General features: G+C 39.7%; 1 protein-coding gene across 2 annotated transcripts in view; it reads right to left on the minus strand.

The window, feature by feature from the left end:
• DPP6 (dipeptidyl peptidase like 6) overlaps positions 1–26,982 on the minus strand; it is a 1,023,075-nt gene that overhangs the window by 749,322 nt on the left and 246,771 nt on the right. The window contains exon 1 of one of the 2 annotated variants that reach the window (XM_063452681.1): positions 17,473–18,192. The exons of the other annotated variant lie outside the window; for it this stretch is intronic. Within the exon in view, the coding sequence (XP_063308751.1) occupies positions 17,473–17,664 (192 nt within the window). The 5' untranslated portion in view covers positions 17,665–18,192. Of the gene's footprint in view, positions 1–17,472; positions 18,193–26,982 lie in introns of those variants that run through there. 2 annotated transcript variants of the gene reach the window in all.

The raw sequence follows: 26,982 nt of genomic DNA on the forward strand, positions 1-26,982 counted from the left end.
CCTCCCCGGCCAACGGTCAGACCTAATGCGCATGCATGCTAATGTCCACACTCGCATTTGGATTTCCATATAGGAAAGTATTATTCAATGCTATCCTATAGGGATTTCAGTGACACTGGAAGTTCTCATACATAGGGTAAGGGTGTCCAGTGTCATTTAGTTGACCAAAAGTCTGGTAGACAGCCACTAGAGAAGGTTAATGGTACTGGTACACTGCACCCACACCACTTCAATGAGCAGAAGTGGTCTGGCTGCCTATCGTGTCCCTTCAAGGCCAGAGTCGAACTTAAAGCATTGCTAACATAAAGAATTTTGCCAATGAGTCTATTTTGACATTAAATCTGAAATTCAGTTTGAATTCACTTTGAATTCTCACTTTCGTAAATAACCCTGTAGAATATCCAAACTGTGACTTTTGCTGAGTTGGATACTTTTTTTTTTTGCTACATTTTATCATTTGGATATCAATTTGTTACAATTTTGAATTTTACTGAAATAACCCCAATAGTAAACTATCCAGTGAATTGTCGAAAACGTAGGAGGTTTCTAGGAGAAAGAAAATCTTAAACTCTGTAACCCTTAGCGTCACAATTGTTCTCAAAAGGAATTGTGTCAATACTTGTGTCACACTTTGCATTTTTGCAACAGTTCAGGGTCACCTCTGAAAGGCTGGTTCTGAAATTCTCCAAAATATTTTCAATGCAGAAAAAGTGTAACACATTACTTTGTGGCATCCAAAGATGGCATTTTGACTGTATCAGGTTTCCTGCTGGAATTGGGCTATCTTTGCCCTCAGCTGATGGTTACATTTAAAGCTCCTGACAAGATGTGTCATAGATGTTAATGCTGACTTGCTTTTACTTCAAGTCAATCTGTTCCATGTACAATAATCTTTTCAAGGTCAGAACCCTTCGTCCCAAAACTTGTAAACCGAAAATCAGTGCCCATTTACCCATCAACTTTCATGCAATCTTCTTACTAGCATTGTTGACTGAGACCATATTAGTCTTCTGCGCAATGAAAAAATTTTTTATGCTGAACCTCTTTGTCCAAAAGTAAAAAATATGGTGGCTCAACTCGTCCGAATTACGTTAACGAGGGTAAGAAAATGGGCCAATCAGCATACTGCAAAATATATACATAATGTATTACGTATATATTTTGCAATACAGTGATAGGAACATTTTTCTGTTGTTTGGTGCACAGATTAAGTGGCAAAAGTAACCAACAGAGGGAAAAGAAGTAAAAAAAAAAACCTCTATATTTATATATAATATATTGATTTAATATATAGTGTGTAAATATATTATTCAAATTAAATTAAAATTTAGTGACAGCCTCTTATAATTTTTCCCATCAATCATCTCTTTTTTTGGCTAACCATAATGGAAATCTGAATCACAAATCTAATGAACATTATTTCTCAACTATTAAAGGTTAAGATTTTGGAAATATGAATGGTCCCCCTATGGAGCCAAATTTGGACTAATTGCAGTTCAGAACGAAACTAATCTTCAAGTCTAGACAATATGCTCACAAATATCAGGCCCTACATTCGTGATTATCAGTATGCATCTATGAATGTGTAACATCTCATTTTTTTTACAATATATCTGGATCTATACTCTATTGCATATTACTATAAATGTTCCTGTCTTCATTTATGTATCAGATGTTAAGTGTAATATAAGTTATTGCTGAAGACCCATGATACCTCAAGCAATAAAACCTCAAGCAAAGAACAAGGATACAAGTGTAGATAACAGCTTGGAAAAGGCTATAGATATCTTGTCTGCAGCCTCTGCAAGCCCTCCCCTTCTAACCCCACCCAGACATTCTGTGGCTGTCCAATCACAGACTTCCCAATGCCGCTCAATGAGGAGTCTTTGCAAGTCAGGTGCTCTGGGCATTTGCTGAGCTAAACAACTAGAAGGTAACATTACCTGCTGTCTGATTGGAAGCCAAGGGATGTAACAAGGTTAATTTATGAAAATGCTTTTTGAAAAACTGAGAACACACTATTTCCACATAAAGTATTTCAGTAAATGAAAGTGCTTTAGGGGTCTGGAGTGCTCCTTTAATTGGTATTTCTCTACAGCAGAAAGAAATAACTAGTCCATCTTTTTAATTACAAGGATTAATTGCAGCATTTCCATTGAAGATAAAATCACTAAATGGGATTTTTTATTTCCATTAAACTTAGAATTGAGGAGAGAATTCCAAAACTTTTACCAAAATAATCTGAAAACAAATCTCTAACTCGGCTGTTTCACAGGTAGACTATTTTGGCCAAAATTCTGCAATTCTCATATGAGTCCTTGACTAAGAGAAAGAAACACACCACATAGATCTCTGTGAGCTATTCATTATAAGGTCCATTGAAGAGCTTCAAAATCTCTCATTTTCAGTATTTTCTGTTGTGCATCCCTTACATATCAGAAGTTTGACTTAGTCATAAGAAAGTCCATCTTGGGCCCAGCTATTTTGAGAGATCATGTTTCCACAGTTCTCCCAGAGTGCTCTGTTTGATATGCAAATGAGCACAGCCAGGAATCATGTTGCAGACTTCATCCTGCATCTCTTCAGACATCCTTAGCATGCTGCCCACAATGGACAAGTTCGTGGCCCGGCGAGCAGCGAGTACATGCTTAGTGTTCCAAGCAGAGTAGGCACCTGTTTTCCCCACATTGCAGGTGCCTGGAGGAGAGGAAGGTTGATGCAGCGAGGGAGCTCAGCCTTCCTGCTCCTCACTGCTCCCTCGTGCATGCCGTCTGTAGTGATGTCGGGTGCCGGAATATGACGTCATTCCGGAACCTGGCATCACTAAATTGCACGTGAGGGAGCAGTGAGGAGCAGGAAGGCTGAGCTCCAGATAGAAGATCCCAACTGGACCCCAGGGATAAATAAAATAATGTGAGTGTGTGCAAGAATGTGTAAATGCGTGAGTGTGCGTCTGTCAGAGTGTGTGTGAGTGTGTGTGTGTGTGTCTGTCAGAGTGAGTGTGTGTCTGCCTGTGGTGTGTCAGTGAGTGTCCTTGTGTGTGTCTGTGTGTCAGTGAGTGTGTGTGTGTGTGTGTCTGTCTGTCTGTCAGTGTGTCTGTGTGTGTCAGTGTGTGTGTGTGTCTGTGTGTGTGTGTTTCAGTGAGTGTCTGTGTGTCTGTCTGTGTGTGTCTGTCAGTGTGTGTGTGTGTCAGCGAGTGTGTCTGTGTGTGTCTGTTAGTGTACGTGTGTGTCGGTCAGTGTTGCGATGGCCACGTCTGGAAAGTGGAGGACCTGGAGGTGCACGGAGGCACGCAACACCACATCACATTCCAACGTGACATCGACGTGCTCCACCTTCACAGGATTTCAAGAAGTAGCAGGAGGATCCGATTTGGCACAGAGAGCGGACGGCGCCATTTGGGGTATACCAGAGGCAGGACTCCGGAGTTGGCAGCGGCAATGTGAGTAGAGTCTGCTTGTTGGCTAGAAGGGGGTACTGGTATTTAGTGTATGGGGGAGGGGGCTGGGATTTAGTATATGGGGGGAGGGAACTGGGATTTATACATCATAGCATGGACTGAAATCCAAAGACCAAAAATCAATGTCAGTTAACACTTCCCTGGATACATTGACACTCAGTTTTGTATAATGTGATCATTTTATCTATACATTGTATCATTCAAATGGTATATTTCTGGATAAAAAGTTATTTGGGAATGGAGATTTTAGTTAGTTATAGAGGTATAAAATATACATCTGTCGGATACAGTGAGTGGACAAATATACTCACTGTCCCAGAGTACCATGCATGCAGTGTGCGCAGTCGGATTCTAGCGCTGTGGGATGTAGCGCTGTGTACTGTGCTATCACAGTATGGAGTCTGATCAGAACTTTGACCACAACATGAAAGACTTTCTCTTTAACCCCTTAAGGACACATGACGTGTGTGACACGTCATGATTCCATTTTATTCCAGAAGTTTGGTCCTTAAGGGGTTAAAGCATGAATTGTAGACAATTCAAAGTCACTTCAAAGTGCATTTTACATCTTAGTTCAAAATAGATGAAAACATGGCATATGAAGCTCATATTGAATTCATGGCAATTCGCTGTATGGGAAATAATCCTGACAGTATTTAAAGTAACACATACATTACACATTTTAAGAAATCTCCAATTCTATTGTATTAGATCATGTTTTTCTGCATAAGCCCTAAACAATTCTAGTTGTTTTTCAAAAGCTTGTTTAATGAACAAAATGTTTGCTAACGTAATTTACTTTATAGAAATTGCATTTGGGCTTGACGAGTTAACTTTTTCATTTTCCAGTGTTTTCTCTCATTTTGGAAGCCTGCGGGAAAAAGCGCTATTTTGCTTCCAGTTTACAATGAATCTGTCATCCATTATCTAACAAACAAACAATGTGAGCATTGAGCCTGACTCTAAGCTCTTTCTGTGCCGGATAGGGGTGGGGGGTGCCTACTCCTCAGGCAGTTAAGTAGTTATGTAAACTACTTGTTAAAAAGACTATAGTGAAAAAAAGGTTTCTGAGACACAAGAAACACATCCTCAGTATTTCTCAAGGTTATATGAATTTTGTAAAATGTTTATTTTTAACTTTCCTCCCAGCAATAATGGAAGGTTTCCAGAATAAAACATGATAAATAAGTATTTGAAGCTAGACTTCTTTGCTGTTTTAAAAATAAACCTTTAAAATGTTTAAACCCTTCAAAGATAAATTGTTATTTTCCCTAGTTGTGAATAAAGTCTATAAAAAAATAAAAAAAATAAAAATGTGTATATATGTATATAAACATAGAAATTGAAAATAAAACAGACTAGCGCTCTATATACATTGATTAAATTATCATTCTTCCTTTTTTTTTTATTATTATTATTCTATTGCCCTCATTTAACCCACTGATTGCCTTTGCGTGCCATACCAGTAAACGTGTTTCTCACATGAGGTCAAGCATTTTATCAGCTTAAAAATTAATATAACAGACGTGGTTGGAGACATTCGGTGTAAATGTCTTACTCAGCTAATCCTGGCACTTTCTGGCAAAAATCAGAGCCTATTCATCACAATGACACCTGAAAGAAATTGGACAAAAATGAAAAGCTAAATATGACGGGACGTTAATTCTAAAGCCAATAAATGGAAAATCTGCTGTCTATAGAGTAGGCTGACATTATCAATCTTTCATTTTATAGCACTGGCTGTACGGCTGCTCACTTACAAACTCTTTTATTTTTTAATGATTTATCCATACACACAGTATGATATTCACAGGAAGTAATTACTGTGGAGTACACCGCATTTCCGCGTGGCAAAGAAACTAATTATCCATGCTGTACATTGCTATGTCACGTGGCAAGGATACACATTATCCACAGTGTATATTGAAATGTCTTCGTGGCAAGCTTACCAATTAACCACATAGTACATTAAATCGCCACGTGACTAATTAGCCACGCTGTCCATTGCATTGTGGCAAGGTTCTAAATGTACTACCCAATACACCGCATTGCCTCGTGGAGAGATTACAGATTAACCAGCAGCACATTGTGGCAATAGACAGGTTATTCATTGCTTCATTTTTCATTTGTGGAATGTCTGCAACCTAATAAAGGAAAGCCTTGAATTTGAGAATCCTCCTCTAGTGTTGTGGAAGAATCACAGTCCAACCTCATACGCAGCCTTGCTATCCAGCTAGTGACAGTATGGGGATACTCTGCGTTCGCCCATGTCCTAGCAGGGGACGGCTGGCCTTTTTGTGCACAAAACACCCAGATCTCAGTGGCACATGGAGCATACAATACATGGATTTGCAACTTATGACATCACATATCCCGATAAAGCCCATCAGTATGACCTGTGTGAATAATAGACACAGACTCTGCTTATAGAAACATAGAATGAGACGGCAGATAAGAACCATTCGGCCCATCTAGCACTTTCATTAGTCCCTGGCCTTATCATATAGTTAGGATAGCCTTATGCCTATCCCACGCATGCTTAAACTCCTTCACTGTGTTAACCTCTACCTCTTCAGCTGGAAGGCTATTCCATGCATCCACTACCCTCTCAGTAAAGTAATACTTCCTGATATTATTTTTAAACCTTTGTCCCTCTAATTTAAGACTATGTCCTCTTGTTGTGGTAGTTTCTCTTCTTTTAAATATAGTCTCCTCCTTTACTGTGTTGATTCCCTCTATGTATTTAAATGTTTCTATCATATCCCCCCGTCTCGTCTTTCCTCCAAGCTATACATGTTAAGATCCTTTAACCTTTCAATACATTGCTTCCTGTGAATTCACTGCCACCACTGTATGAATGTCATTGAAACTGTCTCATTTCAGTCATCTGTAAGAAGTTATAACCTGGCAGCGTGGTCAACTGCAGTCCTCTGGGAAATATCCCAGTCAACTAGTCTGGACTTGGAGAACAATGTTACAGCAGGCCAACAACCCACATAGAAATCTACACAGTGCTGGCAAAGGTTATGCCCAATTAATATGTGATCCCCCAATCCTGCAGTGCTGGGCCAACAAACATCCTATGCACCTCCTGCTATTTCAATCCACATAAGAATGATGTGAAACTGCAACCCACAGTCCACAGCCCCCCTTGATAGTCCTCCCATGCATGTGGCCCAGGGGGGCAATTCCCTCCAAGCCCCCCTTTCCAGTCCCCCCATGCTTACTGCTTAGTTAAAGTCAGCTTTGCTCCACCCCCAACCCTCTGTACGTACAAATCTTGGGACCACAGTCAGATCCTCAATTTGCAAAATAAATCAATTGTAAAGACAGGAGCAATGTTTGGACATAGTGAAGTTTGTATTAATAAATAAAAAAATAATTACTGCATATTTGTCTTTAACACTATTTATAATTTATGAATCTAATATGAAGTTATTAATGTACTGCAATAACAAATTATTATAATAGTAACGCTGTGCAGTGCATAAATAGAGTCATAAAACAGAACTGTTTTAGCCCACTGATTGATTTCATGATTAATATACACAGTAATGTGTTTTGTAATGTGCAATTTCTTGCAAGTGATATATTCTGAGCACATTTGTATTTATTACTTTTTACTGTAGTGCAATTAAATGATCTAAAACTTGTGTTAACCCTTTATTTATGAGATGCACCATTTTCTTTTACACTTATAATAAAACAAATGACATCACAATCCAGTTCAGACAAGGCACAGCCAGGGCACACATTGCTAATGAAGAGCAGACATAGAAACATTGTTTCATTTCTTCTCTTCTCTATATGCTTTCTCTATGCTGACGGCTGGGTGCAAAGGGGCGGGGCTTATAACAATGACTGACAGGGAGCTAAGATCGGGGCTCCCAAGTGCAGGATAAAGAGGTGGGAATTGTACATTTAATTTTATTTTTGGCACATCATAAATACATATACAGGGTAAGAAAATATGATTTTACAATTCTTGACAGGTGACCTTTCCTATTTAAAGCACAAATCAGAAAAATTCAAATGAATGATCATTATTTAGATTTTTTTTCACATGCAATTAATTTTTTAACATTTGCAGTCAAGAGGTTAGTATATTCTTCCAAAAGTGACTTAATGCCACATCTGTGCTTGAAAAATTACACCAACGTGTCTTACTAGTAGACAAAATCAAATCACCCGGTTATAGTCGATAAACTCGCCATAAACTGCCGGAGCCTTGCCACGCTTAGCAACCTTCGTTTCATCATTCATCTACTACTAACATTCGGTATCGTTATATCATTCATCTACTATCACAGCGCAAATCTTTGCAGTTGAAAGGAAAAAAAACATCCAGACGATACATTTTCGTGATTAAAATATCTAGATTTCACAGCGTTTTCAATATTTCGCAAAGCCACATATTACTTTCCCATCTAGCATGATACGATCAATTAATTTATCAAGCAATTTGTGCGAATAACACTGAGACAACAGAATCAGAGTGCAGTCGTTTCACCATCTGCATAATATATGGATTCTGATATTGTGCTAGCTTTTCGGATTATGTGCTTGCAATGAATTCACCTTTCTGATTAAATAATCTTTCCATCTGCTGGCAGAAACATGCTTTCCTTAAATCAGTCTAAATGCAGAGCATCCCATTTATGGAGCTGACAGTCTGAAGGTCACGTATCACAAAGAGCTGCTTTTAACCAATTTGTCACGAATGACATCAAGAATCGGTTCTCTTTGCTGTGTTCTAGAGTGCACTGAAAGCGCCTATTCTTGTTCCTTGTGAAAGAGTGTAGATGGATTAGAGAAACAGACAGAAAGGATTATTTACCAAACTCCATACAGTAGCAAATTCAAATCCAAATGGCAAATTTGAGACTTGAGTAGCCAAGTTGTGAATAACGCTGAGTTAGACAACTTTTGCTGATTACCTTATTTAACTCAATTTTGCCATCACATTTTAATTCCTGAGAGAGGTAATTATGTATCAAGCGCACTTCTACATTTTCAACACTAGATGGCTTCACTCTGGTGTCTGTCTCATAATGACATGATTTTTACTAAGGTTATTGGAAATGAATAGACTTTGATAAAGAAAAGTACATCTGCAGATGAATTTACAATTCACCGTGCTACAGACAGACATATCTGTCAACATTTTCTGGGCCAAAGAAGGACACTTGTAGCGGGGCGTAGCCAGTGGTGAGGCTATTGAATGGCAATTATGTGACGTCACGACCTTCTGATAATTGTAAATGTAGAGGCCAAAGCAGTGACAGACCCTTTTACTAGATGACACATCTAGTTCCACTTATATTAACAATTAACACTCTCATTCTTACATTAGCTTATACAGTTAAAGGGACACTCTAAGCAGCAATGCTTCTTCGTCTTAGTAAAGTGGTAGTGGTGCATACATCCAGCCCCTGCACTTTGACGATATTAATCATCTGCATTTTAGAAAAATTCAATTATTCAATTTGTCCATAAATATGCCTCTAGCTACGGCCAGATTTACATATTTCAGACAGTTTTCTGATGTCACGCACAGCAGAATGAAGCCAAATGCAGTGAATACTTCTTTACGGGAAGCATTGGATTCCATGCATCTCTATTAGAAGCATCAAACTGTCAGCCTATGAGAAGCATTTTGTTAGAACGAGATCATCCGTGATCTCATAAGAGAAGGATCGGCTGCCAATGCCCTTGGACCGAGCCCATGCTGGTACAGTATTATAGGTTTTTTGATTGTTTTTTACCTTAAAAAAGGAACTGGCTGAAACTAAGCTATCAAAAGAGCACACTAAGGTTAAACATAAATATTTTTATCAATTATTTTTAACCCTTATGATTTCTGCAAGCATCAAGGAAATTGGATGCTGGATTTTAAATTGTTTGCCCTTAGATCCTCCAGATGGCAACAAGTAGGAATACGATACATTTCTGTTTTTTTTTTTTTTTTTTTTTTTTTTCATTTTCCCCACCTTTACTATCTTGATCTAAATTTTGCAAATCAGTTGTCAATAAAGTACAGTTCTCCGTGTAGCGAATAAACCCCTGAATGCTGTAACATTAAACTCTAGTCGTAGAATCCAGAATCTGGATGGTCAGTATAGGAAGCTCAAGGACACAGACTTGCACGTCAGCCAGGATGTACGTCAGGCAGTAACCGTGCGCACTGTACCAATAGGCTATTTATCACTCAGCTTTCAGACGATTAACCCCTTTAATACCAAGCTCTGTACCCAGAAACATAATCTACAAAACATATTTGAAACAAGGAGATGCCCAACTTGTGCGTAAAGAGTAAAGAAACCGAAACAAAAATGTTTGGCATATATATATAAATGCAGGTAAACTGATCAGGTCCGCTCATATTAAATAGTTAAATAGTTAAATGTCAGAGGTGCTTTCTCTGGCCACACTCAATACACTGTGAAAAGTCCAGATGCATGGAGGGAATGGTAAGGTAGTTTTAGAACACTACAAGACCAGTGATCCCTCCTTTCTTTTATACACTGATAAAAATAATTAATTGTCTCACTCCTCTGGGTGGTATTTTGTGTATTCCTCATTCCTGGGTCCTCTACCAGAGGGCAGTGAGTCTGAGAATACTATCTGTTCCTAGAACTGCACGGTCTCACCTGGAATCTGATATATACATACTTATCAACCACAACATTAAAACCACCTTACTAATATCATGTAGGTACCCCTCGTGCTGCCAAAATAGCTCTAGTGCATTAAGGCATGGCCTCTACAAGACCATCGGAATGGACGGAGGAACCCTCCTGACATGCATCAATGAACCTTTGATGCTGGTACATCGGTTGTCCTTCCTTGCACCACATTTGACAAATACTAACCACTGTATACTGAGAACGCCCCACAAGACTTGCCATTTTGGAGATGCTGTGACCAAGCCGTCACCATTTGGCCCTTGTCAAAGTCACTCAAATCTTTTTGCTTGCCCTGCTCTTTCCTGCTTCCAACACATGGATCCAAGAACTGACAGATCACTTGCTGCCTAATCTATCCCACCTCCTCACAGGTGATATTGCAATGATATAATCAATGTTATTCACTTCACCTGTCAGTGGTTTTAATGTTGTGGCTTATTGGTGTGTGTGTGTGTGTGTGTGTGTGTGTGTGTATATTTATATATTTACAAACACATGCAAACATGAAGCTATGTTTCTACAGTTCTCCCAGAATTCCCTTGACATGTCAATGAGCGCAGACAGGCATAATGTACTGATTTGCATGGCAAGTTGGGAATTCTGGGATAATTGTAGAAGACTGTAGAGAAATGTATCAAGATGAAAACAAGTGCTATTCTGGGACAAAATGCTAAATCATCATGGAAACCAACATACAGTGTCCTTTCGGGATTTTTAGTACATAGCTATATTTCAATTGCAGAAATATTCAGGTATATTAGAAAACAAATTCCTAATTAATTTTCTTTCGTTCATATATTGAAATCACATCATTTCTACCAACTCTGCAGCATGTATTAAACTCCATAAATGTTTGTGTACATAGTTTTATTGAATATTTTAATAGGTATCACCTGTCTGTCAGTTAATGTAACAGTGAGTTACACACTTCGCCTGGAGCCCTGTCTGAAGGTGATGCTGTAGAAGGCCGGCAGTCAGCATTCCGTTACGATGCTGCAGGATTTCTTCCTGATTGAGATGCTGAACAGTACAGTCTGATTGTAATGATTCTCTACAAAGAGCTGAATGAATGGGTTGACAGAAAAAAAAAAAAAAAGGCAAATCAAATAGCAATCTAGATCCAGCTGCATGTGATTAAATTCAGGCCTTCTTGGAAGTTAAAGGGAAAAAAAATGTGCAAGTTTGGCTAAAACTGATCTGAGCGGAGATACACAGTCATTTCTGCCAAGAATTGTAAGAATCCTTGTAATAAGGAGATTACATACCTCCCAACATTGAGAAGTATGAAATCAGAATGGGTAGAAGGGCCTTCAAGGGGGCATCATTATAATGTCTAGAAAGTAGGCATGCCTGACTACTGAAAGGGCATAGCATGGCGTCAAGAATGTCATGTTAACAGGCATCCTCATAACAGGACTTCAGCATGCTGGATCATGCAGAGTGTGCATTGTCCTAGTGCTCACTGCAAATCACAAGTGCGTCTAATGATGCCAGTGGACAGCATCTGATGTCCCTGGGTGTGGGACACCAGAGAACTAAATTGGGGCAAGAAAACAGGAACCCGCGATCTGAGCCATCTCACCAAAAGCCAAATATGAATACAGGGTGCAGTATACATAGGCAGCTAAAATCAAATCTTTCCCAGAAAATTTTGATAGTTATCCGGAACTCACTCTGATTTCTTGAGTAATTATCACTGAATATTGTCTAGGGTTCCATTGACCATGCTACTATATCTGAGGAGACATATTTTCTGAATTAAGCCCTGCTATTCTCCCACGGTATGTTTATTTGGCACTTCAACATTTGTCAGGAAATTAGCTTTTTAGTAACTGTATTAACTTTTCTTTCAATTAAAGGTTAAACTTTACAGGCTATTAATGTATTTAGAAAAGTGCCCCATTTATTACAGTGGAACAAAGCAGGTATGTGTCTGCATATGCCCTTTTAAAGACGACGCATGGTACGGTTTCTTGCAGTAATTACTAAACTTGTGCATTCAGTTTCAATTGAACTGTGTTTTGGTAGAAGTTTGGGTGAATGGTGGCTCGTCAATATCCTGGAACTCTAAAATGTTAAATGGAGAAATCATAAAATAGACTAACATTCTACTCAGGAAGACCATTCTACAAGTGTTTAAGAGTTAAAGCCTTCAATGTCTGTCTGTCTGTCTGTCTGTTATTACAGGCATGTTTTTGCCAAAATGTAAACAAGAATTTACAAGGCTTTTTTCTAATTAAGATAAAGTGCTTTAGTTTGTTAGAGGGTCCCTTTAAGAAATGTTGTTTTGTGATGAATTGATGGTATAACTCTATCCAGGTCCTTTGTATTGTTCTCAAACTAAACAATGGTATGCCTCTGCAGTAGCAGTGAGAGAATCACAGCACCCCAATTACTACCAACGGATGTCTTGTAGCATAATGCTGCTGGCTGTACACACGAACAGTAAAAAAAAAAAAAAAAAAAGTGGTAGCGCACACAGTGATTATATTTACCTTGCAGTATACTGGAGAGCAGAACTCTGCTCGCATTCAGAGTACGTCCTTAAAGTGCCAATGGGGGTGTCACGTCACTTCCTGTTTTAATTGGTCCATATCAGTTTGGCGTCCCCGTTCATGTACGTTTTGGGGTTGCAGGCATGATGTGAACCAATCAATGAACAGACAGTGGTATTTAAACTCCTCTGTCTCCAATTACTGTACCCCATCGTGGTTTCTGTTCTCTGGTACTATTTAGTGAGTTCCGTGTTACTTTGTGACACTTCTGGGGTTGATCTTGGCTTTGTAACCCTTTTCTGTCTTGTTTACCCATTCTATCGATATACCGTGTACCTGACTCCGGCTAGTTTACAGGGAATTCACAATTCTCTAAGTTAGCTGTGTTAACAGTTCCACTCGAGTCGGTCAGGAACCTTCGATCACATTGCCTGTGTGTGCAGCCTAAATGTTATTCTGTCCTAAAATCACATTTACTTTGAATGCACTTTGAAGTCCCCATGAGTAACATTTTAGTAAATAATTCTGTCATCGCCCTCTGTAATGGAATTTAAAACGCATTTCAAATTTAAGACCAAAATAGCTAAGTCAGAAATATCCTCTTTAGTTCTGCCTTTGGTCTGAAATCTGACATTTACTTTAAATGGACACTATAGACACCAAAACAACTTAGCTTAATGAAGCAGTTTTAGTGTATAGCTCATGCCTCTGAAGTCTCATTGCTCAATTCACTGCCATTTGGTAGTTAAATCACTTTGTTTCAGTTTATGCAGCTCAAGCCAGACCTCCCATAGCTGTGACTGACACAGCCTGCATGAAGACAAAATGGTTTAATTTTCAATCTGATGTAACTTACTTTAAAAGTTTTTTATCTCCTGCTCTGTAAATGTAACTTTAATTACGTACAGTAGGCTCCTGCAAGGTCTAGCAAGCTATTAGCCGAGCAGGAGATACAAAATTCTAAGTTATTTCAAATGCTTTTATTCACTGTAATTTGCAGTTGAAAATGTGAACATGTTACAATTTAGACTGGTATACAATATTATTGCAGTATTACAATGCATTAAGGTTAATCGCAGTTGTGAGGTTGTTGAACTTAACAATAACACAGCTATAAAGGTAAAATATGAAGATCTCATCTATTGAAGTTTTCGAAATAGAACAAAGTGCGTACAATCTGAAATATTGCGCATGGCATGCAAGTGGATCTCAAGTTTGCGTTACATCTTGCGTCTTGTTCGTGTGCAATACGCGCCCTCTGTGAGCTAATTTAGGGGGCAAAAACAATATTAACTGTGAAGTTATAGAGCGATAACATGCTGTTACATAGATATGAAAACAGAAAAAAAAAAGAAACTGGGGTAAATTGTATATCACCATTTCTAACTTTCACGAGATAATTGTTGTCAAATGAAAGTTTTTTTTTTTTGTCTTTTCCTTAGTTTTTTCTTCACTCCTCTCCCCCTTACCCTTTCTCTCTCTGTCGATGTAGATAACCTTTATATGTCATGCAGAATATAGAGCATTTATGTTTGTGTTGCCTCTACCGCAGTGACTTATTTTTCATCAGGGTAACATGGTTTATGTAAGGTGTGTAGACAAAGTATGATTTTCCCGTATTTTGGTGTTTTACCTAGTCTGTTAGGTTGTAACAAAAAGTGGTTTATTGACAGTCAGAGTGCGTTACACTCTGAGGTCCCGACAATGCGTCTGGAGCCTTGCATTGGTATGGCGTACTGTACAGTGGGCCTACCAGGGTGGCCTCAGTACTTATGGCTGGTTATGCCATTTAGATATTCTTTCAGGGCTTTATTAAGGCATGAGCATTTAGGTGCGACTGATTAACATTGTAATAGTGGCTGTGTGAGACTCGTCTGTCTCCTGGCAGTGGGGTAGTGGTGTGAAGAGACATTAAGTATGTTGTAATCAATTATTTAGTTGTGGGGTATATTGCGATGGTGTAGTCGCTAACACATTTTATGTCCTTGTTGTTATATCAGAGTATGACCTGATTCTCGTGTACGTTTCCTAAAGTTGGGGTTTATGCGGGTCCCTGCTGTGGTGAACTCCGCCTTTATAATTATTATTAGTATAATTATAAAATTAAACAGAATTTGCAATAAAGGAAGTATAAACATTAAATAACTCTTTACAGGAAGTGTTTAGGAAGGCTGTGCAAGTCACATGCAGGGGAGGTGTGACTGGGCTGCATAAACAAAGGGGTCTAACTCCTAAGTGGCAGATGATTGAGCAGTAAGACTGCAGGGGCATGATCTATACACCGAAACTGCTTCATTAAGCTAAAGCTGTTTTTGTGACTATTGTGTCCCTTTGCATTGCTGGCAATTCTTGCTTTTGTAAATAACCTTGACTTTGTATGTGAATGTTATTTACTAAACCTCAACTGTAATAAATTAAAATAAAATAAAAAACAACATTTAGGATAAAATAGCTGACCTGGAAAAATTCTCCAACAAATCTAACGTCACAGTTTGGCTGTTTTTTTCCTTAATTTCAGTTTGGTACAGTTCATAGTTTAATGAATAACCCGGAGTCTGTTTGTAGCCCATCAAAAATGAAAATCAATAGAAAGCTGACAGATGCTATTACAAGGTCTCATTTTAAATACTCCACTGCCTGCTCCACCGAGATACTTTTATTCCTAAAAAAATGGAGATAAGTCACAGGCTAACAGTGGTAAATACATTATAAGATCTGTAATTATTTCTTTCAAAGAGCAATGCCAAAAACTGTGAATACTGCAGACTGTTAATGCGTTCCGCAGTGCATTTGGAGAAATAAATGTCTTTAAACGTGGAATGCCAAAAAACATAATTTGCATGGTAAATGTACTTTCCTCTGCTTCTGAACTCCACATTATCAAAAGAAGATTCCCCAGACATCTGTCCTACTGACAACTAAAAATATGCTCTGAGCTAAGTAGGGGGAAAGAAACGGAAATCGGGAAAATATACGGCTATTAATAAAAATAAATGACTGTCTTTTCTTTATTAACAGTGACATCTATGGCACAGATATTGGAAGAGGCAAAACAGACATAGTGCATTCATGTTGTACTCTCCACATGGGATCAATAGCCATGTCAGGGTGATAAACTAATTATCTGTCCCTATAATCAATGTTTAATGCTTATTCTAGCATTAGAAAACCTCGTGTTTGAAGGTAAAGCATCCCAGTGTTTAACCCCTTAAGGATACATGACATGTGTGACATGTCATGATTCCCTTTTATTCCAGAAGTTTGGTCCTTAAGGGGTTAAACACAGGGCAACTTTAAAATATGCCACATTAGAGTCATTAAACTAATAATAGCTCATACTGGGAGTACTAATCTATTTAATAATAGATTGTATGGCCATGATTAATGATTACACAATAAGCATAGCCAGTTTATGGTGAAGTAACTCATAATAGATAACTGTGACACGTGTTACTGTTTAATTCCACAGGGACACCTCTAAGGCCCTAGTGGTTAGAAGTTAGACATCTAGCTGTTGGGAAACTGCAACACACGTGATGCTTTACCAACAGCATTCTGGGAGTTGCAGTTTTAGAGACCTACATTTTGGCTCCCCTACTAAACTGTGCAATGCTGACCTTTCAGTCCCTGAAATGGTTAAGTAACACGATTGTGCAGTGGTTACTTACTCTATCAACTATGCTAATGCATTTTTCACAGAGATTAATTAAAAGTCGACAATTTACAGACTGGGAGCTTATTCCTACTGTCTGCTAAATTATTAATATTGCATACATTGCGGTCTTTGCGCGAGCAGTTTTCTAGCATGTCATGTTAGGTTTTTTTATTTTCTATTACACTTTTTTTTTTTTCCGCAGATAAAGATTACTCAAGAAAAGTGTAATCTGGTAACGTTTCTTGTTAATTAGCACTGTTTCCAGTATACACTGCATCCACATTAATCATCTTACTATCCAATTCAGCAGTTTTCTTAAAGCATGTATATTTTGATGCAATACGCATAGCTCAATTTGCTATTTTTTTGGGAAGCAGCAACATTTCTCCAGAGATCTCTCTCTCTCTCTCTCTTCTTCCTAACAACCAAGAACGAAAACTGGCTACAAATGTGTCATTTCTTTTGGGGGGGGGGGGGGGGGGGGAGGGAGATGCAGATTACTATTTCACTGCTGGTGTGGAATAACTGTAGGCCATTGCAGAGGCAGTAGCAAACTTAATTGGGAAACTACAATAGGTGTCTCTACATTACTAGCCTTAAACAGGGTGACAAGGATGAGTCACTGGTTTCTAAGGCAATATGCAAATAATACTTTGAAATGTCTAACAGATCCAAGAGGTAAAATGCACTGGGATTAGTTAGCATTGAATACATTAGAATAATTGATTTTTTTTTTATTCATTTTTCCAGCTAGAAATCAATGCAGGCATTGCAAAGGAGGTGTCTCTGAAAGTTTGCTCCACTTCCAACTGTTTCAGATAAATTAAAGATTCAGCAGAGGCTGCCAATGATTTCCCGGCAATGCAAAGGTTAAAATCGCTATTCTCTTTATACTGCTTCATTTGCTCATCAATTAGCCTTTGTATTAGAAAAACGTAATGAATCGGAGCTATGAAAAAAAAAAAAAAACAACTAGCCATTCAGAATATGAGTGGTTTTCCCTTGAAGCTATGAATTAATCATTTAAGAACCACTATCAATGGCATTTAAAAGAGGGGGGCAGGGCCACTAGGGGTGCCAGACACACAGATCACGAGAAAGAATATACACAACACTTCAGGAAGGCTAAGGGAGCTGTGATTGCTATAGGGTTGGAATAATAATAAGATATCTTACATCCTCCTCCTCACAGTCAATCCGCGGCTGGTATTGATAAGTGGCTCGGGTTTCTTGTGGTGGGCGTGAGGTCTTCCCGACACTGTCATCTTCCGTACTTTGGCCACCCAAAAGACGACTTGCCTCAGGTGGCACAGGGAAAGATCTGGAGGTGTTTATTTTCCCAGTGAATCTTTGATACAACGAAGCCATGGGTCAATCCGTGAGTCTTACAACCAAAACAAAAAGTAATTGAAGAAGATGTCTTGTACACCCCTTATTTATTTTTTTATTAGAAGAGAAGGTTGGGGGGGAAAAAACAGATAAAAAAGGAAAAGCAAACAGGCCCCGTAAAATGTTTCACTGCTAAGAAGATAAACAAAGCATCCAAACAGAGATCTTATATGATGGCAAATAGCATTTAATTGGAATCAAAGAACTGGGCGTAAGGCTTTCCATTCACTCTTCAACCTGTGGTGTCCGATCAATTGGCTGTAGAGGCTGCATGCCAGCAGTACATAGAGACAGAGTGAGAGCACTCTGCAACAGTCAACAAATTATTCAAAGCACGTTGCTCCTTTCCTTTCTCCCTTTGTGTATATAGGAAGAGGGAGGGGGGTTGGTTTCGCGAGTATTTTCCTGCAAGATTTTCACTAATCTTGAAGAGCAACAGCCACCTGATTGAAATGAAGCTGTGGAGTGCTGAAGAAGAGGAGGAGGGAACGAGGGATGGAGTTAAGCAGCGAGACAGAAGGATATGGGAGGACAAGAGGCGTTCCTCAGAGCCCTTGCAGAATAACTGCAAGCCCAGCCGCTGTTTCTGGTGCTGAAAAGGATTTGGGTATTCTCCCTGCATGTGCAGCTGCTGTCCTTAGTGCTGAAATGGGTCTATTTATTGTCAGGACAGGGCTAGCTCTGGTTAATATGTGTCATCTCATCCTTCTGTTAACAAAACACACAAACAGGTTGCAGGTGACGTGAACACAGCTGCATTGCCATTAACCCTCTATTGGGCAACGGCTTGAGAAGAAGTTCATTTTTATAGGATTTTGATTCTCCTATTTATTTTCACTAAATGCTAATTGATGTTTTGCTGAGAGTTGATTTAAAATTTTATTTTTATTTATGTTAATAGATTTTTTTTTTTTTTAACTGAGTTAATTTGACTATATTTTTGGAAGCCGGTTGTCAAAGCCAAATTCCTGCTATCTCTCTGCTTTTTAAATCTGTTAATTATATATTAAACACCAAATTCAGTCGTAAAAAAATGTAATAGCATGTATTGTTTAAGAGAGGATATCAAATCATTAATTTAATAAAACAGGTATACATGAAAAATACAGTGTTTCTGTCATTTATTCATTAAAGTGTGAATTATCAAGATTATAAACATGGTAAATTGCTAGTGCTAGAATTCAAGGTGAATTCAAAGTGAAATTGAAATTTAAGGTCAAAATAGCTGAACAGAAAAATTCTCTAAGTCGACTATGCTATCAGCTCAACTACTCTGGCCTTAAATTTGAAATTCATTTGCACGGTGTGTTTATTCACTGTATTCTGAATTGTTGTAAACTGAAACCGAATGGAAATATTCAGACGAAAATAACTGAATCTAGAACAAATCCACAATATAGTTATGATCACAGATTGACTTTTTCAGTCTCAATTTTGCATTTGGATCTTTAATTCGCTACAAGTTTACAAAATAAATAAATCACAAAAGGATCTTTCAATTTTAGGCCAAAAACAGTTCAACTAAAAGCATTCACATTTTTAAATGTTTCCAATTCAATTTGGATTCATGACAATTGACATTTAAGAGAATAAGCATTGCCATTGAATACATAGCTAGAGACATGGCTCTCCAGGAGTCACTAAAGGGATTTGTTTCTACTCTGCAATTCCTTATATAAATAGACAGTAGTTATAGTTTTATTAGCAATTAACCTCCTTTTGTGTAATAGAGCCAGTAAAGTAATGTGCTTTTAAATAGGAGAAAGATGAAGATTAGTCTCTGATATATTGTGGGCAAAGACAAGCCCACCCTTTGCTTTACTTTATTCATACATGGGGTGCAGAAACTGGAGGTAAACCGCACTAAAGCCGAGCTATCCTTAATTACAATTAACCCTAACCGTAGCTAAAACAAATCTGAACAATGCACTGTTTAGTAGATTGTGCCCTGGGTGATTGTCCATTGTGAGACACAATCATAAAGGTAACAAGCCTTAAAGGAACGCTAAAAGGATCCCAGACCACTTCAGCACAATGAAGTGGTCTTGGTGCAGTGACTCTGTCATTTTAGCCCTACAATCTCAAACATTTACGTTTATTAGATAGGGGTAAACACTGTCTTCCAGACTGCCACTAGAGATTCTTGAACTGCACAAACCAAGCTTCCTTCAGTCTTGTAACATTCAATATCTATGAGGATGGCTGCTCTATGAGAAGCATTGGATTGGATGATTATTGTGGACGTTACAGGTCCAGGGTGACGTCACGGAACGGGTATCAGGTAGCAGCACTGAGTGAGTCTCAGCGTTGGAAGAAAAGTAAGTAAAATCTTCCTTACTTTTTTTTTCACAAGTCAAAAGGACTTGCGGGGACTGAATCTAAACATGCACTTGGACACTAAAGCGTTATATATAAATGGTCCAGCACACTGCAGTGATTCATGAAGGCACTCCTATGTATTGCAATCCCAAACAAACAAGCTATGTTTTGGTGATAGTGCTTCTCAGTGAAGGTCATGTGGTCAAGTAGGAGGGCATACCCAATATTGTCATGTGACTCATTCAACCATGTGACCTAATTCAGTGTTGCTTAGCAACTTCAATGCCTATATTATAATATATCAAGTTTATTCTTGTGATATATTGCTTATAAAGTGCAACATGATAATAGAGTACACATATGAAGAAAAGGTGCAAAAAAGATGCGCTCTAAGCACCAGGACCAGTGCAGCTTAATATAGTGGTTTTGGTGCAAACTGACTCTTGTTGCAGTGTCTCAGGTGTAAACACTGTCTTTTCTGCAGAAGCCCTTGGATGCTTCTCTATGGGGAAGCATTGGCTCTGCTGAAATCATCTCGACCAGCATAGCGGTGGCTATGGTTAGACTGGCGTGGCATGGGATGAAAGGTAGGTATCCATTGCTTGCTTGTCTGGAAATTCATTAAACTGGAGTACCTTCATTCATTACTGCAGCATGAAGGACCATATCTTTGTGAATTTGCCTGATCTGCTAGATTGTGGGACCAGAACTGAGCTTACTCATTAACTGGCTTGTTGTCATGGTGATTGGCTCCCAGGGCATTCAGGCAGCCTGGGGACCAATCAATCACTATTACCAGGATGCCTCAATGCTGATGCAGCCAAGTAATATATCACTGGCAGCTGGTCCTGACATGGACTCCTGCAACCAGTTAACAATTGTCAGCCACTGCACAGAATTATGTGTCACAAAGCTAAATGGCTTCCAATATCAGCACTGTACATTCTGTGACTGCAGCAATTGTGGGATATGCAATTTAAATTGGGGGAGCACACAATGACTGCCAGTGAGAGGCATACAACCTTGGCAATGGCCTATATTTGGGGACCCCCAGATAGCCCTTTCTGTAATGTCTCTAGTGGGAAATCCAGAAATAGCCGTTCTTGACGGTCATAGTGAGACTATTACAGATATCTGTTGTTTATCACCAAGTATATGACAGCAGAGTTAATTAAGGAAGCTTCAAATCACAGTTGTTGTGGTTATCGATCAAATTGTGTTGTTTTACCTAAATCCATATTAAAGACTACAAATATTTGTCATATATTCTCGAACTATAATTGTCGGGGGAACTTTCCAAGTGATTTAATATTGTTGGATAAACTTTTAAAATGATTGCATATTATGAAAAATATGAAGATTTAGTGATGTTTTTCGATGTATTGATATATTTTCATATGTGATATATTTATTGATATTTAAATATGTTGAGTTTGTCCAAAAATATGAAAGCATTTAAAAATGTTTAACCAACAATATTTAATCAAGAACTTAATTGGGCTTTGTGGTTTATTCACAAAACTCTGTATTGCACTAAATTAAAAGCCCAGTGGCAAAATTGAGATGGAAGAATTTTAGTCTAAATGTTGCTATTTGGATTACACTGTACCATAGCTCTATAAGAGTTTAGTAAATAACTCTGTTAATAAATGCAGGCTTCCAAACAGTCCCACCTTTGGCAGGACATGGTGCTGTCCCGCTGTCCCGCTATCCCACTTCAGTTCCCTGGTGTCCGGCATTTGGGGACACCAGGAAACTGTCCCTGCGCAACACCCCCAAGTGCATGGTCCTTGTACACAGGGCACTAAAAGCATTCACTTCAGCAGCGTTCCCTGCCCCGTACTGAAGGCTGGTGAGAGCCAGTGAGTGGCTATGCCTGCTTCTTTTTTTAGCGGGTTTATCTAAGGTTATATGAGGGTATGTTCCTTGGCTAGATGTGACTAAGCATATTTAATATTTTAACTTGAAAACGTGTTATTAAGTTTAAATATGGTTTGCTAACAAACAGAATGACTGTATCTGGTTCATATTGTCTAACACATACCTTTGACAGGTTCCCTTTATTAAAGAGGTTGGAAGTCTGTGAAATCTGAAAAATCAAATGACGTAGATATTCATATCAATAGTTTGCCTCTGTCCTGGAGTTTAGTTCCTCCATGTTGACTCCCTGCTCATCATTTGACCCTTGCGCCCGTCAGTATAGACAAAACATAGAAGTAGGAGGAAAAAAAATCTGGATTTTTCACTAAATAGTAAATGATCAGAAATGTACAGTTAATCTAAAGAGAATTTCACATTTTAAAGGGACACTATAGGCATCAAAACAACTTTAGCTTAATGAAGCAGTTTTGGTGTATAGGTAATGCCTCTGCAGTCTCACTGCTCAATTCACTGACATTTAGGAGTTAAATCACGCTGTTTTTGTTTATGCAGCCCAAGCCACACCTGCATTGGCTGTCACTCACACAGCATGCATGAAAACAATATGGTTTCATTTTCAATCAGATGTTAACTCACTTCAGAATTGTTTATCTCCTGCTTAACATTTAATTTTAATCATGCACATGAGCATCCTACAGAGTCAAACAGGCTATTAACAGTGCAAGAAATAGGAAATTCTAAACTAAACAGAATGTGCAATAAAGATAGTTTAAACAGATTAATCTTTACAGGAAGTGTTTAGGAAGGCTTTGTAAGTCACATGCAGGGAGGTGTGACTACGGCTGAATTAACAAAGTGATTTAACTTGTAGATGGGACTGCATAATCTATTCGGAAAAAATGGCCGTATTAAACTAGAGTTGTTTTGGTGCCTGTAACATCCCTATAAGTCAAAAGGTCCTCTTTGGCCAAAATGTCCTATTTGGCTTCTCTCAGCTATTTGAGATTCACTTTGAGATGACTTTGAGTTCCTATCAATTCACACTTTGAACAACCTTGATTGTGTCTTGTCCTGTTTTAATGCAATGTGTGCTCTGACTGTGTGTCTAGACTAGACTAGATTGTGACACAAATTGCCAATTCTTTAATATAACTCTATAAAAGAAAATAGGGCATCACATGAAAAAGGTTAACACAAGTTATAGACCTTAATTATTAAATTTAAACCTCTATTTATACAGTACCTAATACAGGACTTTGTACAGGGCCATTCACACTGCAATCTCTGGTTATTGTTCACTGCATGCAACAATTTCTGGATTTTGCAAAACAGGCTCCAAATAAACCTGAATTTGTTCTGAATTACAGCTGAGGGTTAATCATGTGACAGCCAGCCAGTGTTTGCTAGCCAGCCACCTGTCAGGGTTCTCACCTGTGAGACAGACGGCCAGACGTGGTCGCTCCTGGAATTCCCAACAGGGGACTTGAACCGGGGAACTTATCAATCCTAGTCCTGCTTTCTGCCTCTCAGTCACAGCAGCTTTACACAGAGACTACTGATTCCGGTCTTGTTCATCCTGGTTTGGCTACTACACCGGGGGCTGTACCTTGACTTGTCTGTGCCTCACCTGACTCTGATCGATCATCAGCAGGGTATTTAAACCCAGCCTCGCCCTGTGCTCAGGGTCAAGTCTTTGATCTTGTGATCCTGTTTCGTACCAGTGTTCCTGCTTCATCTTCTTCGTATTATTGACCCCGGCTTCTGACTCGTTTATTCTGACCTCTGGCATCCTTTGACCTCGGCTATCCCTCGACTATCCTGCTGCTTCAGTCCTTGCCTGTCCTGCGTGTTTGGTACTGCATCCTGCACAGCCCCCGTGCACAGACCCACAGGCCAGGTGAATTCTTACCTGACCACCTCGGCCTGTGGCTATCTGCAAGGGTGAGCAACATATCTGCGCTACAGACTCCCAACTCAGGTAAGACCCTGACAAAAGACTTGACCAATATGGAGTCCGCAGAAATGTGCTCACCCTCACTCCAGCAAGTGTCCAGCCTGGCCCAAACTGTTTCGGAGTTGCAGCAAGAAATTTTTTTCTCTTAAAGGCGCAGTACATCCAGCTCCGGAACCCTTTGTCATCATGCCCGACAGATTTGATGGTAACTACACGTCCTTTCAGTCATTCAGGATGGATTGCGAGGTATTGTTTTCTTTAAAGCCTCGAACTTAAGCCACGGATTTCATCAGGGTCAGAGCGGCTATCAACCTGTTGTCTGGACGCATCAAAGTTTGGTCTTACCAAATGTTGCAGAGGAAGAGTCCTGTCCTTGTCAGCTGGGAATCCTTTATTATTGCTATGGACTCACAGTGCAGGACCACTAAGCCCAAGCCAGCTCCACCTACTAAAAAATCACGGAGTCTACGTAACCAAGGAACTGAGTACTATCACCACACACCAGTGATGCCCTCTTATGATCCAGTTCCCAGGAAAACTCCAGAGGTATCCTGTGTTCCACTTGACCCTGAGGAACCTATGCAAATTGGACTTGTCCACTGCAAAGTCACACCTAGGGAGAGGGACCGAAGGAGAAGCCATGGTCTGTGTTTCTACTGTGGAGAAAGAGGGCACTTCATCACGCTTTGTCCTGTTCGCCCTCCTAGACCTCCAGCTCTCCGACTGGGTAATAATATCCTTCGTCCAGTGTACACCGCATATCAGCCTAAAGAGTTACAAGGGAGCCGTTATTCCTGCCCAGGCTTGGCTTCCATGGAAAATACTACACCTCCTGCTCCAGAGTCGTCTGCATCTACTACCAAAGTTACTTCCTGTAGTACCACCACTACTTCCTGCCCACTTGAAAAGGATTTACTTATGGATTGTGTCATTGCTTCTAATGGCACTACGGTCTGTAAAAAAGACCTAGAAGTGTTCGAAAAAGCACTGCTAGCTACGAGCACTGTTCCTGCCGAAGTTGTGGAAGTTCTTGCCACCTGTACCCGGAACCTAAAAAACCTGGACAGATCGTCAGCCGTACCAGAAGCTGGTACTGGGAAATCCCGAGCTAATAAGGGATTCCATACTGAGGGCTTTCACTATGGGGACTCAATGGATTCTGATAGTGACTCTGGAGATGCGGATTATATCGATGGAGAACCTACTTACACCCAGAGGTCGTTTTTAAGGGGGGGGGGGGGGGTACTGTCAGGGTTCTCACCTGTGAGACAGACGGCCAGACGTGGTTGCTCCTGGAATTCCCAACAGGGGACTTGAACCGGGGAACTTATCAATCCTAGTCCTGCTTTCTGCCTCTGAGCCACAGCAGCTTTACAAAGAGACTACTGATTCCGGTCTTGTTCATCCTGGCTTGGCTACTACACCGGGGGCTGTACCTTGACTTGTCTGTGCCTCACCTGACTCTGATCGATCATCAGCAGGGTATTTAAACCCAGCCTCGCCCTGTGCTCAGGGTCAAGTCTTTGATCTTGTGATCCTGTTTCGTACCAGTGTTCCTGCTTCATCTTCTTCGTATTATTGACCCCGGCTTCTGACTCGTTTATTCTGACCTCTGGCATCCTTTGACCTCGGCTATCCCTCGACTATCCTGCTGCTTCAGTCCTTGCCTGTCCTGCGTGTTTGGTACTGCATCCTGCACAGCCCCCGTGCACAGACCCACAGGCCAGGTGAATTCTTACCTGACCACCTCGGCCTGTGGCTATCTGCAAGGGTGAGCAACATATCTGCGCTACAGACTCCCAACTCAGGTAAGACCCTGACACCACCACACTAAAAAAGTGAATTAAAAAATAAGCCTACAGAGGTCAAAGCCCCATATTACTGTAAGGGGGGTTTTCCTCTCGAAACGCCGTATGCACCCACCTGTCATGCCACGGGTGGGGTCATACCTACTGAGCAGTGAGCAGCCAACACCTGCTCACTGTAACTAAAAACTTGGTATGGTGCAGCTATTACTGCCAAGTGACAAGAAAAGCCTCACCCATGTAGACAGGCCACTGACCAATCCCTGCCCCTACTTGTGGTAAGGGTGTAGGGGCTATTAAATTGAAAAAGTTGGGTGAGGGGGCATACTTGTGTATGCCCTGCTCCCACCCATGGCTAGTTAGTAGGAATTATAAATAAAATAAATTGAGGACCTCTTATCCCCCTTGTCCCCACCCAACAGATAGGGTTATTAATTTACTAATAATTAATTAGGGGGGCCTTTTGTCCTTCCCAGGTCGCACATATTATCAGTGGTTGGGGGCTATTATATAACAGGGAGGATATAATGTCCCCCCAAGTATCCACTTCATGAACCCCTCCAGTGAGGCTAGGGGTCTCCCTTATAAGGGCTTTTCCATGCTCTGCAATCTTAGCGCGCTCTGATTGGTTCCCTTGTTAAAGTCAGCCTGTATATGGACAGGGGCTCTATAGTATTGGAAATACAGATTTATCTGAGATTTATTTTTTGGGGAGTAGAGGTAGAATTCTGTGCCTACAGGCACCTGACATGTAAATCTGACCCTGGTGACTATTAGCTTCTCACAGAGAACATGTATTCCTCTACAAGCTGGTAATCATAGCTGGAGCGTAAATAAAGGTGAGTTTTAGAGAATATATTTCATTCTGCAAAATACAGGAAAATAAAAACATGTATTCTCGATTTGGGAATTTAAGGAGTTAATGCAGTCTGCCTGCTTTGCGTTGAGTGTACACAGGCTGCAGTTTGGGAATAATAGTATATTTCAGGTATTTGTTAATGAAAGGTTATTGAAAGACTGGTTCACACCTAAACATAGGATTTCTGTACTAGCATGAATTGTTTATATCATGTACAAGGCTGGGATATTTAATAGCAATAGAAAGAGATGTATAGAGTGCTGAGTACATTTCACCAAACATTCTCTCCGGTAACATGGGCCGATTAAATTACCCCAAAACTAGCTAGGACGAGTTATAGAGGGGGAGGCAGCCCAAACTACCTCCTATTGTAGATGGAGGAGAGGAGTAGAGTTTCCTAAAATTATTTAACAGGCAGACATGTAACAAAGTGACTCAACATAACAAGATGAATAAACAGACAGACACATGGATGAAAT

Source organism: Pelobates fuscus, chromosome 4, assembly GCF_036172605.1.
Source record: "Pelobates fuscus isolate aPelFus1 chromosome 4, aPelFus1.pri, whole genome shotgun sequence".
Classification (NCBI taxonomy): domain Eukaryota; kingdom Metazoa; phylum Chordata; class Amphibia; order Anura; family Pelobatidae; genus Pelobates; species Pelobates fuscus.